Raw genomic sequence first — 18,327 nt, 5'->3', positions numbered from 1 at the left:
CTGTTTTCTTTCAATTTGTGGGAAATGTACAAAGTTCATATATTTTTTTTCCATATTTTTGAAAGAAATCAACCAATTAACTCATGTAAAATATTTGAATGCTTGTGAAAGGTGTATGAAAGTAGCACAAGAAAACTAATGTCTGTCCAGCTTTCAGAGAGGTGATACACCCAAACAGGATCTGCAGGTTTTTTTTTTTAGCGGCAGCAGTGATTAACAATTACAGTCTGGACTTCTACTACTTCTGCTTGTAATGCAATGACAAATATTTAAGACAAGTTTAAAAAAAAATCTGCAGAGATGCTGTCAGTATTCTGTGGGAGAAGATTTAATGTGGCCCTGCAAGAAGCATTTGTAAAAGCTTCAGAAGATGCAGCCCTGTACAATCACCAAACCCTGCACAGGATTCCTACAGCTTGAGGCAAGTTTATATATATATATGCATGTATGTGTGTATGTATATATAGGAGGAGGATGGCGCTTTCTGTTATTACATTTTCTGACCGATAAATGGTGTAATTTTGGCGATTTTTATTTTTGGTGGTCCCACGAGTTGTGAAGGCTCTTAAAAAAAAGAGAGAGAAAAGAAAAGAAAAATGCCATGCCTTTATCGAGAAAAAAAGTCGCTAGAAATTAAATAAAATTTAAAAAATGGCCAAAAGTTGTAAAAATCGCCGTATTTTTAAATGGAAAAAATGCCAAGAATTTTAAAAAGAAAAAAAGGCATTTTTTCATCCTAAATTGCTCAGCTACATTGAAAGAACTCATCATTTAAAAAACGTCATAAACACAGCTTTTGGCACAAAAACTTACATGATATAAGAAAATGTTTCATATAATTAGAACGGTGGTGAATCTTTTATTGTGAAGGCTTCAGTCCGGAAGTGAAGATGTTCCCGCTGGCGGACTGAAGCTGAAGCAGCAGAGGAACTCCGGGAAAATAAGAGCCGGTTGGTGGTGGAAAAGTTGACCTGCAACATTAACCGCTCGGTCTTCAGACGGACCGTTGGGCTGTTCTCCAGTCTGGCTCTTCACAATATGGCTCCAACTAACGTTATCCAGTACTCTGCAGAAACGGGTAAGAAAACAGTCAGAGAGCTTTCCCGGCTTTAACTGTTAGCTTTTAGCCTGCAGTGCTATCTGTGTGTCCACTCTACTGAACTCGCTGCTGCCCACCGCGTGTGTGTGACAAGTGTGCGCGAACTAACAATTACAGGACATGTAACCGGATGCGACAGTTTATTTTGTTAGTTTCGATAGAATATTTATTTCAGTAGTAACTAGTACTTTATGACAGAGAAGGTGACTGTGTAAGTAAAACATGTGACAGAGATGTTTTTCTGACCAGTTTGATGATAACTAAAAGCCCAGAGTGGCAACCAGCTGGTGTTCGGGTCACTGTTCAGGTCTGAAGGCTGATTTGCTTTTGGTAGCTGGAGATATGATGGAGGAGGGTGAACTGAAGCCCAGGAGCCCATGAGGAGGAACTGAAAAGTTTAGTTTTCTATTCGTCATTTGGGAAAAAAAAAGTTGTGAAAAAGAGGCTGCAAGTATACCGTAATTTTCAAATGTTTTTTTTCTTTTGGTGATAACTCCATCATATTGAGTTTTCCTGTGTCTTACACATTTTCAAAGTGTCACATCTTTTAAGAACATCTTTTTGAAAAAAATAATTTCTTTCATAGACATGGGAAGAAGGTACTGATGAATGACTGAAAAATCAGCAAGAAATTCGTAAAGAAAATCTGTGTTTTCCATACTGTGTATGAGTTTCTGTAAGCAGGAGTGTGGCCCTTAAGATAATGTGTGTCCATCTGTCTGTGAGTGTCTCTTCTGTTGTCTGTGTCCATGTCTGTGTATGCGTACCTGAATGCATAATCAGTAATTAATAATTGCAGGTTTGGATTTGTTTCAGCCAGTGTTTAAACTTTCCCTGAAATGTTTTCAGCTCAGTTTTTGCATTTAATTTTGTTGGTAGGGCATTCCAAAAAAGTGGCCCTTTTACAGAAAAAGATGACTGAACGAGAGCAGTTTTGCTCTGTGCAACTCTGAAACCCTTGCCATTTGCTGATCCCCTAGTTGTGATTCTGTGAATAATACAGTTCCACCCAAAATGTTTTTTTCCCATTATGTCATGTAGTTGTTATTTTTAATGAAAGCATGTCTGCCAGCTGTTTGTTTTTTTCCCCTTGAAACATTTGTGTTACTGTAAAATCTGAACGAACCGATGAAAATTAAGTCCATATTGTTTGCTTTCCAGGATGCAGATGCCCATTAGAGTCTGAGCTGCGAGCAGTGCTGCAGCAAAGGATTATGGTCCTTGACGGTGGTATGGGGACCATGATCCAGCAGCATAAACTTGAAGAGGAAGATTTCAGAGGAGATGAGTTTAAAGAGCACCCGCTTCCACTGAAGGGCAACAACGATCTCCTCACCATCACACAGCCCGATATCATCTACAAAATACACAAGGTACTCCGTCCAGGGCGTGTTCACCCACACCACTGTGGCTCCCTTTCCTTAGTCATATCAGCCAAAACTAAACCCTTTGAAACCTGGAAACCTGCTTTCAGATGGCTTTCACAGGTCTTTAAACCTCTGAGCCCTGAGCAACTGGGTGCCATTTCTTTTCTTTTTTTTTAATGGGACAAAGACAATGAGCAACCTGATTATAAATGCTTCATAAATAAATTGATTCAGAAAGTTATTTTTTTTAAAAGCTAGGGAAAAGTGTATAAGTATATATAAATTTGCAAGTACTTTTTCCAGGTCATTTCCATGTCCTTTTTTTTTTAACTTTGCTGTACTTTTTTTGCTGTAAAGTTTTCAGGTAATTTTCTTGCACTTAAAACTAATTTCTTGAAAATTTTTGAGCCATTTCTTCTTTCTGTGTAAATTTGCTCAGGTTTCAGAGGGTCTATTTCAGTTTAATGTGTTGCTATTTTCAGATGTTCGTCTCTGAGTTTTTCACTGCTGAATAAAGTGAATGGATTCTTGTTTGAGTTGCTGTCTACTATGTCTCTATCAAACAGCCTGCAGTGTCTAACCTGTTCTGTGTATGATTTAAGGACTACCTGCTGGCCGGAGCCGACATCATAGAGACCAATACGTTTAGCAGCACCTCTGTGGCCCAGGCAGATTATGGACTGGAACACATGGTACGATGTCTAACACTGCTAGAACATTGTGGAAAACTCATGCACACATATGAGGTCAAAGAAACAAAGGTGAAGTACACAGAGTGACTGATATTAACTAACTGACCACTGACCACTTCTTACAACAACTGTACAGCTACACATAGCTGCACACGCTTCACCTAGTTCTGTGGCCTTGCTCTTATCTCCACCACAAACTGCAACATCCTCCCTGAACTCTGTAGACATGGCTGAGACACAGAACCTTTTGTCTTAATAAACCTCATACCTTCACGATTAAACAGATGAATGCACGTTTGTCCATTTTACAGTATTATTCTGTAAGTCTTCACTGGAGTTTCCGTTTAGAAAAATTGGTACTTGTCCACATTTTGTGGAAGATTTAATTGTCCCAGACAGATAGGAGAAATTATGGTCAAATATTATCTGTTTACTGAGCTTAAAAAGAAATGCTAATACTGTTATGTCTTGTAAACAAACCAGGTACCTATCAGCTGTGCATTCCAGATCACACTGAAATGAAACCACTTAAAAGATGGTTGAGTTGTTGAGATGTTCAGGTACCATTTTCTCCTCACCCATACAGATTCCTGAACTTGCGTATTGGCAGATACCAAGTATTGATCCAATACCACTGTGTTTAAAAAACAACATAAAAAAACAGCTGCTTACAGCCAACCCTGTGTGGCTGTAAAATGATTGACGTCACTGTCGTATGGCTTGTCTTAGATTCAACCATATGTAAAACATGAACAGACAATAAATAGCATAGAACTTTCTTTTATTATCTAAGCTGACATTTTGCTAGTTGCAAATGTTGCATTTTTCAACAGAAATCAAATCTTCTTTGCTCTCTAAAATAGCAGTTGCCAGTGGCTGCACATTGCAACTTGCTGTGTAGGTTTACTGTTTGAAAAAAAGAGAAAACTGCAATTTTAAGTTTTATTGTATCAGATTGGCGCTTTGGCATGTTCATTGGCTGATACTTGATCCAGCATCTTATGCAGTGTTAGTCATATTCTAATATGATTATCCATATCTGAACAACTCTATTGAGTAGTTGCCAACATAAAAGCACACATTTAGTGGAGATGACATACAATATAGTCAACAGCAAGTAGGTTGTTCCTAGTCACGGTCATTATGAGAAACTTTCAGTACCCTTGCAGTCTTCCTCCAGCTGCTGCCACCTTTTTTGTTGTTGTTGTTGTTGTTGTTATATATTGTGAAATAAGAAGGTATCTTATAATATTAAAGTCATGAATTGTCCGTTGCGGCACTTTCAACACAAGCAACAGGGGTACAAAAGTTCATCTCAAAACCGCATTGCTCATGGCTAGTTAGGACATTCCAGTCATAAACAATGCAATTAAAAATAATTTGTAGCACCCGTTTGCTCATTCAGTTATTTCATTCAGTTAGGACAGTGTGAGAGGGAACTATTTTCAGCAGACTTTATGGCAGGAGAGATTTGAATGTGTCGGACTTTTTTCGGACAAATTTTCCTGGTAATTACTGGATAATGGAAATTGGTCTAGTGAGTTTGTCAGCTTGTGTGACAAACTGACAAACTCACTGGACCAATTTTTGCCTAGAAACTTACTACACACAAAATTAAATAAATAATAATAATTATTATATTATGTTATAATAAATAATTTGTTTAAGATTTAAACCTTTGAAACCTGGATCGACGTCTGTTTTCTTGTGCTGTGTTGAGATGCCTTTGACAAGCATTTACACCTATAAAGCATGATTTCATGCAAAAATCTCATGCAAAAATAGGGAACAAGCAACTCGGCAAGAAATGTCCCATGAATTGCAAAAATTACTAACAGGTTACAAGAGCTTGGCCTAAAAATTAGCTAAAAAAAGAGAGATCAAAAGAGAGAAAATCATTAGAAAACTATCAAATACGTAACTAGGGGGAAAAAAGACTATATTAAAAATTATTAGGATTATACATTTGAAAGAAGGTGACTTTCTTGTAACTTTTTACTAATTTCTTGTACATTTTTGGGCAATTTCTTGTTAATTTGCTTACATTATCATAATCTTACCCTTATTTTCTGACATTATTCGCAAATATGGCATCAACCTTTACAACCTTTGAGTAGTCGAAAAGACTAAAAAAGCGCTATACAAGTACAGTCTATTTACCATTTACAAGTTTGTTTCTTGCTTTTAAATACAGACGTGTGTTTTGTTTGTTGTGCAGGCTTATCGTCTCAACAGGGTGTCTGCGGAGCTGGCGAGGAGGGCAGCCAACGATGTCACCAAACAAACTGGTCAGCTGAGTTTTTAGCATTACAGCAACATATAATCACTGTAGGTAGATAAATGGACGATCCCTGAACTCTGGGGATTTCCTAATGTGTGTAACATCACCTGTAATCTGTGTGTGTTATCAGGTTGTAAACGCTATGTGGCCGGGGCAGTGGGTCCCACCAATAAGACCCTGTCAGTGTCTCCATCTGTGGAGAGACCAGACTTCAGGAACATCAGTAAGACCATTTAACTTTTTTTTTTCCTTTTTGCCTTTGTTTTTTTTCCTTGTTTAACCTCGTTGCTGACATTAAAAAAAATAAGAAAAAAAGCAGCTCACTTAATTGTTACCTGAATAAAAGATAATGTTTTATGTCCCAATAAACATTTGAGCAAAATTGTCCCTAACCCCAAAGTCACTGATGTCGGTTCAAACTTATATATATATATATGTGTATATATATATATATATATATATATATATATATATATATATATATATATATATATATATATATATATTTTTTTTTTTTTTTCTTATAATGAATGATTATTGTAAAATTGGTATTAAATTTCATTCCAACTTACATTAAATCAGTCTTAGAAAGTCTTAATCTCTTGCCTAAAGCTGTAGTTACCCTGCATGCATGGGACTGTAGCTGTATGTCCAGCCTGTAAAGAGAGAGGGAAGCACACATGATAGATGAGATTCATTCATAGCATTGTAATGTGCAGCATGTGTTTCTGTCCATTGAGCTGTGTTTGTGTGTCTGCTTCTCCAGCATTTGACGAACTAGTTGAAGCTTACTCAGAACAGGTCAGGGGTTTATTAGATGGAGGAGCGGACATCCTGCTGGTTGAAACCATCTTTGATACTGCCAACGCCAAGGTACCTCTCATCTGACTGCTGCAAACATGTTAACTGTATAATTTGACCTCTTCTGTACCATTAATTCTGCCGTAAAAAGGCAGAGGACAGCATGTACAGAACAGCTGCAGGTTGACTGAATGTACTGTCACAATTAAATTATGTCTCATTTAATATATTTTTCGATTGTGGAAACCAAAAGTTGTGGACTTAAACCTTTTTGAAAAACTGTTAGTAAATATTTTAAAATTACTATAAAAATATTTTAGGTTTGAGCCAAATACTCTTTTCAAATGAGTACCCAGTACAGATAATACTTTTTACAAGTAAGAGTATCATCCGAGTAAAATATGTCAATATCTGTACTCTCTGCTATCTTGTAAATAATTTAACAATAAATTATAAATAAAGCATCTTCTGATCAATCCAAATTCATTACTTGAAATCTGAGCAAACTGGCTTATTTTCTTTCAAACATATGTGAAGATAGTAATGAGCCGTGACAGAAGAAAGGACCCAAAAATTTGTTAAAAAAAGAAAGAAAAAGAAACGACCTGTGAAAAGTGCTTAAAAATCAAATAATTCTGTAACATAATTTAAATAGGTAATTGCCAAAATTATGAATATCACTTTTTTCCTTTTTCCCTAGACATTTTTCCCTAGCTTTAAATGTTTTTTTTTAAATCTACTAATTTCTTTTTTTTTCTGTTTTAATCTATACATTTCTGTCTGGCATAGAAATTGCATATGGCAAAAATAAATGTCAAAAAGTGAGATTCTGGTCTTCCACATGTTTAAGACAGGTTTTTACAAAACTAAAACCTTTGATTGGGAACCCCCTTGGTGGCCTGTGATATACAGTTTAATGAACACCTGTTAGCAAATTAGACTGATTTCTGGAGACAAGTTATGAATCTAACTTAAAGTTTCTGTAACAAGATGATGTAAGTTGATGCTGTAAGCACAGGGACTGATGCTTCTACCTTTGTATGTTTCTCTCTGCAGGCTGCCTTGTTTGCCATTGACCTGCTGTTTGAAAAGAGCTATGAAAGAAAACCTATATTTGTAAGTCTGTGATATTTTATTTGTTATGTTTTTGATACTTTCTTGTAACAGTGTATGCATGGGCTGGAGTGGTTGTAGTCAGTGTCTTTTGGTTTTCACATGAGCGTACACATTTAATGCAAAAATGCTGCTTTAAATGAAGTATTGCTTCCTTTCCTCTCCTTTCCCCTCCTTTCCTTTCCTTTCCTTTCCTTTCCTTTCCTTTCCTTTCCTACCTTACCCTACCCTACCCTGCCCTACCCTATCCCACCCCACCCTACGCACCATATATCCATCCATCTATATAGCAATTTTCAGCTCAATTTCATGTAAAAAGAATGCAGTCTATGGGTTAAACCAAGAATGAATGTGCTCTGCAGGGTTGTGTTGATGTATATTTGAATGTTGTGTCTGCTGTCTTGTCCCACTCATCGTGTAGATCTCAGGGACGATCGTTGACCGGAGTGGACGTACTCTGTCCGGTCAGACAGGAGAAGCCTTTGTAGTGAGTGTATCTCACACTAACCCTCTATGGTGAGTAACTGCACCTCACACAACCACACTTACAAAATCGATAAAAAAAACAATCGATAATTTAACTAACTCAGTTCTAAGAAAGGGCCTCGTTCACCAATTACTTTAGGGAAGAAATTTCCTCTGTAAACCAACTTAAACAATTTTCAGGAAAATTCTGACATTTGCCAATGTGTTCTTATTTGGGATTAGTTCTTTGGTAAGAAAATAATGTATGCACACTCGCGGGCACACCTCCTCACATTTTGAGCTGAAATGTTTGTGAAGAATATATATATATATATATATATATATATATATATATATATATATATATATATTGTTATTTCTACAGTTGTGTAATATAGGATTTAGATTACAATCATATTTCTAAATTGTATCATGTTATTTAAGAAATATTGACAGTCTTACAAAAAGCATTATAGTCTTAAAACACTGCACAATCACTTCAATTTGTATCAGCTCATGGGAACACTGCTATCTAATGCTTAGCGATTGATCAGGCTACAAATATCATGGGCAATTTGGATGGGTGGGGCGAAAAGTGAAAAAAGTAGCATTTCCAGAAACAGTTTCTCATAACTTAAAAAAAAAACATTTCATGAAATAGTCCACCTTCATCTTCTCTCCCCCTCTCTCTCTGTCTCTCTGTCTCTACAGGTCAAGTGTTTGACTAATGCATATTTTTAGCATGTCATGTATTTGCTTTTGTAATTATATGTGCACTCCTGGCGCTGCTAAATATAACAGCTAGTTTGATGTTTTTGCAAAAGCACCTCCACTTCAGAGCAGGAAGTTTTCTTTTTCATGTTTGAAGCTTGGTGCTTGATCCTCTGTAAACATTTGTTTTGGCATTCTTAACTTAATTCTCTCATTTTCTTCTTCAGTTTGTGTTTGCACTTTTTAAATAACTGATTTTATCTGCGATCACTAAAGTAAAATGCCAATACAGATAATCAGCAAAATGCGAAATATTGACCCCAATAATTGGTTAGACAGATAATCTGTCAATTCCTTATGTCAGGGCTGTCCAAAGTTTTTTGAATGGGGGCCAAATTATATAATGTGAAAATACCTGGGGGCCAAATGTTTCTCACATCATATAGCTAATTAAAAAAAACAAAAACAACACACAAACAAACAATACAAATGCAACAGTTTCATGTTTTCCTGAAAACAACATTCCTCACTGTCCACACTTCTTTGCTGTGGCCATGTCTGCCTCATGGCAGGAAATGTCTGCTGCTAGGTAAATGTTCATTTTGCTAGTTTACTCTCTGTTTATGAAAGCACATCAGTTCCTGCTTGGTGCATGTCTATGAGCTTTATTACAGTCCTTCCATTGTGAGCTGAAGGGAAAAAGTTCAAAGTGATCATGCTTGATTAACAAATAATGTGTGCAAGGCCATAGTACATTTTGAAAGTCAAACCAAGGGCCACTTAAAATTGGTCTGAGGGCCACTATTGGCCCCAGGGCTGGACTTTTGACCTGCCTGCCTTATGTGAACAATTCTGTGGTATAAGAATACATTGTATTGTGACCAAGACTTTTCTCAGGAACTTTCTGAAGAACAAATTAAAGAACAAAATCTTCGAAGATATTTATGAATGAGGCTCAATAACATTACTCTGTTTCATTACTGCTAGTCCCACTCTGTCTTGCAGTATTGGTCTGAGCTCTGGTTTCTCTCTGGTTTTGTCAGTTAGGCTCTTAGCGGCTGAGGGTAGAAGCTCTTTCAGACCTCTCAGTTCTGGCCTGGTCTTACTGGTTCTGTCCCTCTCTGTGTTGCAGCATTGGTCTAAATTGTGCTTTGGGGGCGACCGAGATGAGGCCGTTCATTGAGGCCATTGGAAAAAGCACCACAGCTTTCATTATCTGTTATCCCAATGCAGGTAACCTTCACTCAGTCTAAACAGCTACAGTACAGCCCTGAAATTTGAGATTGAAATTTTACAATGATGTATGTTTAGATATAAGTTCTACAACCAAATATAAAGTTGTATGTGGTAGTTTGGCTCCCCTGCTCAAAGAGTTTATTAGAATGACTTATTACAGCAGGTGAACAGAATGTGTGGAGTCTCAGAGTGCCAGATCCCTCACCTTAGCTTTTCAAGTGTTAAATTACAGTCGTGCTTTGAAATGGCCATTAGAGTTTGGAGATTAATCACAGTTAAATTTAATTTATGCATTTACACTCTGATTATAACATTGATGAGAGTCGTGCCAGAGCTCAACAGCTGATTAATAAGGTTTCTTTTGCTGTGGGTAAGACTTCATTTAATGGTGTGGTTTATTTGGATACACTCATCTTTAAATTAAAGTAAAGTTGTTGAATCAAGCTTTTTAAACCTGGAGCATCATCACTTTTCTTGTGTTGCTTTCAGATGCCTCTCACAAGTATTTAAACATTTGAAACCGAAGCGTATTGGTGCAGTTTTTGTCAAAATCATGGGGGGAAAGGCAACAAACAACTTGGTTAATAATCCACCTCTTAGTAGATAAGAAAAATACTATTTTAAAAGGTTGAGGAAAATGTCTAGGGAAATAAAAAGCTAGGGAAAAAATATTTTTAGTTAGTTATGATAGTTTATGTAACAGAATTATTGTAATTATTTAAGCACTTTTTGCAGGTCATTTTATTTTTTTGATTTTTATTTATTACTATTATATTATTTACTAATTTTCAGGTACTTTTCCTGTCTTTTTTACTAATTTCTTTTAAATTTTTGGGTCATATCTTCTTTTGTTACTTATTGCCTTTTTCACATGTTTTTGAAAGAAATTAAAGCTTATTTGCTATAGTCTGAAAGGGTTAAACTGATGAGGATGAGTTCACTTTTAGTGCACGTTAACACACTGAAAATAATTCTGCTGTTCTTTCTAGGCAGCTGTAGAACACACTGACCCTTGGCCTAATTTATGTTGCGTCATGTGTCAGACTGACCAGGATGATGTAATGAGGTGATGAACTCTGTGTCATTTTGTCTTTTTTCTCTCAGGTCTTCCCAACACGTTTGGAGGGTACGATGAAACCCCAGAAGTAACAGCCTCCAATTTAAAGGTTCCACTCTATTCTAGGATTTATTTGTATATTTCAACATGACCACGTTGACAGTTGATTTTGAAGGGCATGTCATGGCCCCCGGACTCCGACAAAATCCTAGAACCAAGGAAGCATGTTTTTATGCCTTTATGCTGGCGATACTTGTGGCTGGAGGCATGATGTCACCACTTTGTAATAGGAATTTCTTTAATTTGGCACAAACATCCATTTAGACTTAAGGATGAACTGATTAGATGTGGAGCTCAAAGGTCAAAGTTGCTGTAACCTCAGAAAACATGTTTGGAAGGTGGAGCAGGCGAGGAGTCGAGGATGGATCTGACTCCCTGCCCTTAAATATGTGTAACTTTAAGCCTTAAAACTTCATGGAACCCGAATCACCCAAAACTTTCTTAATATGTAATTTAGGGTTTTATATGCATAATAAAAATCATCCAAAATTAGACATTATCCTCAATCCAAATTTAAAACATTGTTAGTTTTTTTTAGTTTCCTGGATAAATAAGTCAATCATGAGTAAGGTGTCAGTCACTAATGTTTAACTTTTCTTGCTTCAGCGAGCACTTGGTCATGAGAAGCAGCAGCATTTATTAACCGAAATGGTGACTTACACTGCACATTTACTGCTAAACTGACCACTTTTACCACATGGCGAATACCTGTTTCTCTGCTCTGCTCCCATGAATTCACTGACGCTCATGTAACCCACTCGCTCTGCCGCTCGACCACTCACACCATACTCTCACACACACACTACCCCGTCTCTATAGGAGCCACAGCACTCTTATAACACTAATTCAACAGCGCTCCTTTCAATACTGTAGATGTAACGTTACCAGACGTGGCCATGTTTTTTTGTTTGTTTTTTTTTAAGATTATTTTTAGGGGCTTTTATTGCTTTTAATTGACAGAACAGTGAGAGTGTGAAAGGGGGAGAGAGGGAGAGAGAGGGGGAGACATGCAGCAAAGGGCTGGGGCTGGATTCGAACCCGCGGCCGCTGCAGCAAAGACACAGCCTCTGTACATGGGGCGCCGCTCTATCCACTGAGCCATAAGGCGCCCCTGACGTGGCAATGTTAATCTGGGCTGGTACAGATAGGGCTGTACCACTCAGACTCTGCTTTGCTCCATGGCTGTTGTGGAGACAAAGGACAGCTGACAAAGGTGGGATCCAAGGAAGTGTCAATCAAAACGTGATCTGCCGGGCCCACACCTTCTGGAGAAATGCATGAGCTGTTTTTTTAACTCGCTTTTTTAGTAGATCAGAACATTTATTTTTACTCAGATTTTTGTAATTACTTCATGAGACACTCAACTTTGATATAATATGTGCATGCTTACTATTTCAGGCCTGTTTCCAGAGGCTTTAAATGGGCGAGTTATATCAAAATTCACCCAACACTGGGTTGGTTTGGGGAACCACAGCGTACAGACCAAAACTGTTTTTTTTTGTACCAGGATGTAAACAGACCTCAATACCTGAAAAACAGGTCTTTAATGCCCTGCAGATGTCTCCACACTGACCATTTGCTGAAAACCCGAAAAACAGCAACCCTGCATCAATGTGGACATACCTGCAGGACATCTACAGCTGAAGGAAACTATCCCTTCCACACTGTGGAGAACCATCAACTGGCCAACCACATGAGTGTGTTGTTCTGTATGTTTGATATTAATTCACACTTCTCACATGCTTCAAGCTAAGACAAGATAAGCCTCTATTGATCCCCAGAGGGGAAATTTACATCACACAACCAACAGCAACCCCTGAACCATCTTGGATAAAAAAAACAGACCATAAGTCACAAGAGACTGTCCTAGTTAGGTTAAATTCAAATGAAAAATGGAAAAAATGTGTGCTAGGTAGGTCAAGTTGGTCCTGGCTGCGTCGTTGCTGCAGCTAAGCTTTTGTTTTCTCTTGGTGTGCAGGAGTTTGCTATGGATGGACTGGTGAATATTGTGGGAGGCTGTTGTGGGACCACTCCAGGACACATCAGGTCATTGTCTCTTTTTCCGATAAGAGATTTTCTTCAATTTCATGCAACCTTGAACATTTGAAAATATGTTCCCCTCCCCTCCTTCTTCGTCCTACAGGGCAATATCTGAAGCAGTCAAACACTGTCAGCCAAGAGTTCCTGCTGCAGATATTTATCAGGACTACATGCTGCTGTCAGGTATTAAAACCTCCTGTTACCATCTGTGAAGACTGCTGTCAAACTTGGCAGAAAAGCCGCCTCTCATATGTGAGAATCTCATTTTCAGAAAGACTTTCATGTCTGAAATGGTATCATTCTGGTTGTTCTGGTTGATAATGAATAGTTATTGTTAATACAGACAAAACAGAACAAAACTTAACTCAAGATTCACTCACTAGTTTCCAAGGTCAGAAATAAACACCAGAATCACGCCACACACACCACTCTTCCCTCACTGGAAAGTTACTGTTAGTAAAACTCAGCACTCTCTGTTTGGTTGTTTAAAGCCTTCTTTTTCCTGGTTGGCTTTTAAAATGGAGCACACACAGGAACTGTTGAGATTCATCGATAGCAGCATAACAGTGATTGAAAAAATGGAAAAGAGAGGGATTTGGAAATAGTAGCTCATATCATTCATGTTATCATAGTACAGCTGATTTCACCCCTCTCAATGTTATTTTTCTCAGCCTTCATTCACAACCGCGCAGCTTATCATGAGCTATTATTTGAGTACTGGCTTTTATTTGAGATTATGATGATGAACATAAAGATAAAACATTTAAACAGTTGTAGTTCCAATGTCCAGTCATGGCAGTTTGTTCATGCTTTTATTTTTAAAAATAAAACCATAGTCTGAAACCCCTTGCTGTCTTCTTATCCCCCTTCATCCAAACTGCAGGATGTTAATGTGCTAAAACGTCCGCCCATTTCTAGGTTTGGAGCCCTTCAGGATCGGCCCTTACACCAACTTTGTGAACATTGGCGAGCGCTGCAACGTGGCTGGGTCACGCAAGTTTGCCAAGCTGATTATGGCAGGAAACTATGAGGTGAGATGGATTTTGAGTAAAATGGTTTTTGTTTTAATTGTTATTTTATTTGTCATTTTCAGATATTTCAGTCAAATCATGAGCATAGATGAAATTCTAGGTCACGTGTAACTGTCTGTTTGGTATGTGCTTCTCTGTTTGTTGTCCAGGAGGCTCTGAGCATAGCTAAGGCCCAGGTGGAGATGGGAGCCCAGGTCCTGGATATAAACATGGATGAGGGGATGCTGGAGGGGCCAACTGCTATGGCCCGATTTTGTAACTTCATTGCTTCTGAGCCAGATATCGCACGGGTGGGAGCTTTAAAACAGTGCAAACGAACACATACATCAAATTGTCCATGAGTCCATGATTTTTGGCCATGTTCCCATATTGAGTATCATGCTACAAAAAAAATCAGAGAAACTGACACATAATCTCCCAGTTGTGATTGTAGGAGACCGCATTACAGTTGTAGTTTTCTAGCCACCTTAGCAGCGTAGCTTTAGGGATGATGTTGTTGGTCCAACACTTTGATCCAGACTTAAAAATCTCAGCAAATATTGGATGGTGTGTCATAAAGTTTCCGACACACTTTCACGTCCCATTCAAGATCAATTATGATAACTTTGACTTTTTCTCTAGTGCCATCATGAGGTTAAAATTTTAATTTTTATCACCAAATACCTGAAAACTAATGAGATTCCCCTCATCATCAGTTGTGTTTAGTGCTAAATAGCAAATTTTAAACATGCTAACAGTGTAAGCTAAGATAGTGAGCATGGTATACACTTACCTGCTAAACATAAGCATTTTATTACAACTGTCTTTGTAAGCACATTAATGTTAGCATTTAGCTCAAAGCACAGTTGTGCTGGAGTATAGCTTCACAAACTGCTGGTATAGCTGTAGACTCTTATGCAGAGTCTTAAACTCCATACTTCTGCTTACTTACCAAACTACGTATCTACTTACTTATTATCTTACTTACTTCCCTTCTTACTTCCCTACCTATCTACACACCAACATACATTTTTACTTACTTTTCTACCCATCTATTTACCTACTTACTTACCTACTTACCTACCTACCTACTTCATTACTTACATACCAACTTACCTACCTTTTTACCTACATACCTACAAACTTGACTTACTTACTTACCTACTTACTTATCCTTCTTACTTGTGTACTTATCTACCTACCTACCTACTTAATTACTTACCTACTGACTTATTTACTTCCTTACCTACCTATTTCCCTACCTACCTACCTACCGACTTCAGCCTTGGGGCTTTTAAACCTTTGACTATTACACTCAGTTATGCGCTAACATTTTATTTTCCCAATTGTTTTCTCTTGAAAAAAGTCTAATTTAGCATGTAAACCTGTTAAATAATAACATATGGATGAATCTGCTTAGTGAATAAGAAAAATGCATTGAGCCTCTCCCTTTCCTCCGCAGGTTCCACTGTGTATTGACTCCTCTAACTTCTCTGTGATTGAGGCTGGGTTGAAATGCTGTCAGGGGAAGTGTATCGTCAACAGTATCAGCCTGAAGGAAGGAGAGGAGGAGTTCCTGCACAGAGCTGCCACCGTGAAGCGCTATGGAGCCGCTGTGGTGGTCATGGCCTTCGATGAGGAGGGACAGGTAAGGAGGCAAACGCACACACAACACTCACACAACAACACACTCCTATGTGCTGACACGTGTGCTGTCCTCCCAAGGCCACAGATACAGACCGTAAAGTGGAGATCTGCACTCGGGCCTACAAGCTGCTGGTCAACAAAGTGGGATTCAACCCCAACGACATCATCTTTGACCCCAACATCCTCACCATCGGCACAGGCATGGAGGAACACAACGACTACGCCATCTACTTCATCAGAGCCACCAAACTCATAAAGGTAATGCACATGTTAGGAAAAAGGATCAAACAGCTAAGCAATCACAGCCCTTTTCTGAATCAAATACTGTAGTCAATGTTAATCTTCATTGTTCAGCGTTCAAGGACAAATAGATACAAAACTTAACCTTTTCCAACAGTTAGGTCTGTCTTTCCCCCGGATACTCCCTAAGTAGTCTAATTTCTGATACCTCTAACTCACCATTCTAATTAAAAAGGAAAAAGGATCTAAAAATATTTTTAAAGTTTACATGCAGCAAAAGGACTCCCGCACACTGTCTAACATGCAAAATCACTTTATTTGCAACATTTCGGTATCAAAATATTGCAAATAAAGTGATTTTGTAAGTGAGACACTTGTAACGGATTGCAATTGTATCAGCAATCTTGTCATCAGGCCTGATGAAGGTCTAGTACCAAAACGTTGTCAATAAAATTATATTGCAAGTTAGACAGTGTGCAGGAGTCCTTTTGCTGCATGTAAACTTAAAACAGATTTTTAGATCCTTGTGAACAAGTATAACAAACACATTGTAGTGTAACTGGTAGCCACCCCACTTTTTCTTGTTTTCCCACTTATTTATTTGTTCATTCTATTTTACTGTTTGCAATTCTTTATCTTTTTATTTGATTTTTTAAATTTATTTATATGTATTTATTTATTTTCCCTTATCCCTTATGATTGAAAGGTCCTCGTTCATTTGCATGTGTAATTCGTTTTTGTACGTTCACATGGACCAATGAAAAGAGAATTACACAAAATATACATTTTTTCAGATTTGTATCATTTAAATTACTATTTGAATGATTATTGGTATTCAGTCGTTTTGGGCCATGATAAACACAAGAAGACTTAAAAACTAGTTTAAAGGTGTAATACATTTGACATTTTTGTCTGTGTGTGTGTGTGTGTGTGTGTGTGTGTGTGTGTCTAGGAGACATTACCAAGAGCCAGGGTGAGTGGAGGTCTGTCCAACCTGTCCTTTTCCTTCAGAGGGATGGAGGCCATCAGAGAAGCCATGCATGGAGCATTTCTTTACCACGCTATCAAGGTGATATGATCTGGTGTTTACATGCACTGACACATGTAAACGGAGCAGAGTGTGACATGCGCAAAAGCTATGAATCTAGTAATTTAACAGGGCTGCCAACTCTTGCATTGACCACGAGGCACATGCAACCGACATTTCACACGCTGTAATGCCACAAATGCATTTTCTCACAGCGAAAAATTAATATGGATAACTTCTGACAGCAGCACAGCGCTTTCTCCCCGTCCTCTCGCGCACCTGGGCAGGAGTGAGTGAGTTACTATGGTTACGTGGCTGCTCGAGCATCTTGTCTGCCTCCCCCCCAAGCTGAAGTTAAACTAAAGATGTAAATGGATATTTATCGTCTGTTCAGCGCAGTATTTGCTGTTGTTATGCAACAGTATGTATGTATGCACTTCTATTTGAGGCTTTGATCATTTTATGGTGGACTTAGTTAAATAAGTAGTTGTTTCTTATTGTCCTACCTTCTAGGCATACAAAAATGTTTAGTTCTTTAAAAGGTTTGATTAGTGCTGCTTTGTCCATTATGTCCATTAAAGGCCATTTATTGCCTTTAATGGACAGGACAGTTTCGACAGAATCAAACCCGTGGTGGCTACGGTGAGGATACAACCTCTGTATATGGGGCACTGCTATCCACTGAGCGACCTGGCGCCCCTCAAAGCACAGATGTGAGGGTTCAATTCCTAAATCTCCTGAGGTGGCGCAATGAGAGACAGGCTCTGTATATGTTACTCAACTGTTTGTCCTCTGTCCTGTCTCAGGATGGTATGGATATGGGGATAGTGAATGCTGGGAACCTGCCCGTCTATGATGACATCGATAAAGAGCTGCTGTTACTGTGTGAAAACCTCATCTGGAACAGAGACGCTGATGCTACTGAGAAGCTACTGGCCTACGCACAGGTACACACATATACAAAAAAATAATACACCAGGCTGTTTGTGCTTTAGGTTGGTTAACAGATGTTGACTTTATAATTCTTGGTTTCAGAACAATGCAAAAGGAGCGAAGAAGGTGGTTCAGACAGACGAATGGAGAGAGAGCAGCGTGGAGGACAGGCTGGAGTACGCTCTCATTAAGGTATAATATGTCCAGATTGGATGACATTAGGCTTGTGGGAGAGTTGTCATGCTGGTTTAACTTCTTTTACAACACCTGTGCATACTGGTCTTCAGTCTGCCCTCAGCTACCCAAATCAGAATGCTGTGAAACAGAGAATGTTAAACCATGTCTGCTTTTTAAACACATTCTTGAGGCTTCCAGATGTGGTGAGGGACTGTTTAACACTAAAATTAAGAGGCCAATGGACACCTAAGCTATGAAGAAGGGATAAGAATTTGTTATGGCAAGCAGATCTGCAACCATGTTCCTAACATGCTCCTAACAGTGCTGGTGATTCACTGTTCTCATAACAAACTGTTTGTTTGGAACATCTA

The 18,327-nt window shown here is 38.3% G+C and overlaps 1 protein-coding gene across 1 annotated transcript in view; it reads left to right on the top strand.

Annotated features, from left to right (window-relative positions):
• Nucleotides 1–30: 30 nt before the first annotated feature.
• The window catches only part of mtr (5-methyltetrahydrofolate-homocysteine methyltransferase), a 41,096-nt gene continuing 22,799 nt past the window's right edge, over nucleotides 31–18,327 (top strand). Inside the window, exons 1-19 of the mRNA XM_088069744.1 lie at nucleotides 31–1,078; nucleotides 2,261–2,472; nucleotides 3,069–3,158; nucleotides 5,377–5,446; nucleotides 5,570–5,662; nucleotides 6,206–6,312; nucleotides 7,297–7,356; nucleotides 7,775–7,869; nucleotides 9,662–9,762; nucleotides 10,870–10,931; nucleotides 12,861–12,928; nucleotides 13,026–13,105; nucleotides 13,841–13,953; nucleotides 14,103–14,243; nucleotides 15,395–15,580; nucleotides 15,658–15,837; nucleotides 16,772–16,888; nucleotides 17,653–17,793; nucleotides 17,882–17,971. Of these exons, the coding sequence (XP_087925870.1) occupies nucleotides 1,039–1,078; nucleotides 2,261–2,472; nucleotides 3,069–3,158; nucleotides 5,377–5,446; nucleotides 5,570–5,662; nucleotides 6,206–6,312; nucleotides 7,297–7,356; nucleotides 7,775–7,869; nucleotides 9,662–9,762; nucleotides 10,870–10,931; nucleotides 12,861–12,928; nucleotides 13,026–13,105; nucleotides 13,841–13,953; nucleotides 14,103–14,243; nucleotides 15,395–15,580; nucleotides 15,658–15,837; nucleotides 16,772–16,888; nucleotides 17,653–17,793; nucleotides 17,882–17,971 (2,046 nt within the window). The 5' untranslated portion in view covers nucleotides 31–1,038. The remainder of the gene's footprint in view (nucleotides 1,079–2,260; nucleotides 2,473–3,068; nucleotides 3,159–5,376; nucleotides 5,447–5,569; nucleotides 5,663–6,205; nucleotides 6,313–7,296; nucleotides 7,357–7,774; nucleotides 7,870–9,661; nucleotides 9,763–10,869; nucleotides 10,932–12,860; nucleotides 12,929–13,025; nucleotides 13,106–13,840; nucleotides 13,954–14,102; nucleotides 14,244–15,394; nucleotides 15,581–15,657; nucleotides 15,838–16,771; nucleotides 16,889–17,652; nucleotides 17,794–17,881; nucleotides 17,972–18,327) is intronic.

This window comes from Plectropomus leopardus, chromosome 19 (assembly GCF_026936395.1).
Source record: "Plectropomus leopardus strain MGB_pleo_1.0 chromosome 19, ASM2693639v1, whole genome shotgun sequence".
NCBI classification, from domain to species: domain Eukaryota; kingdom Metazoa; phylum Chordata; class Actinopteri; order Perciformes; family Serranidae; genus Plectropomus; species Plectropomus leopardus.
This window is presented reverse-complemented; position numbering and strand designations above follow the sequence as displayed.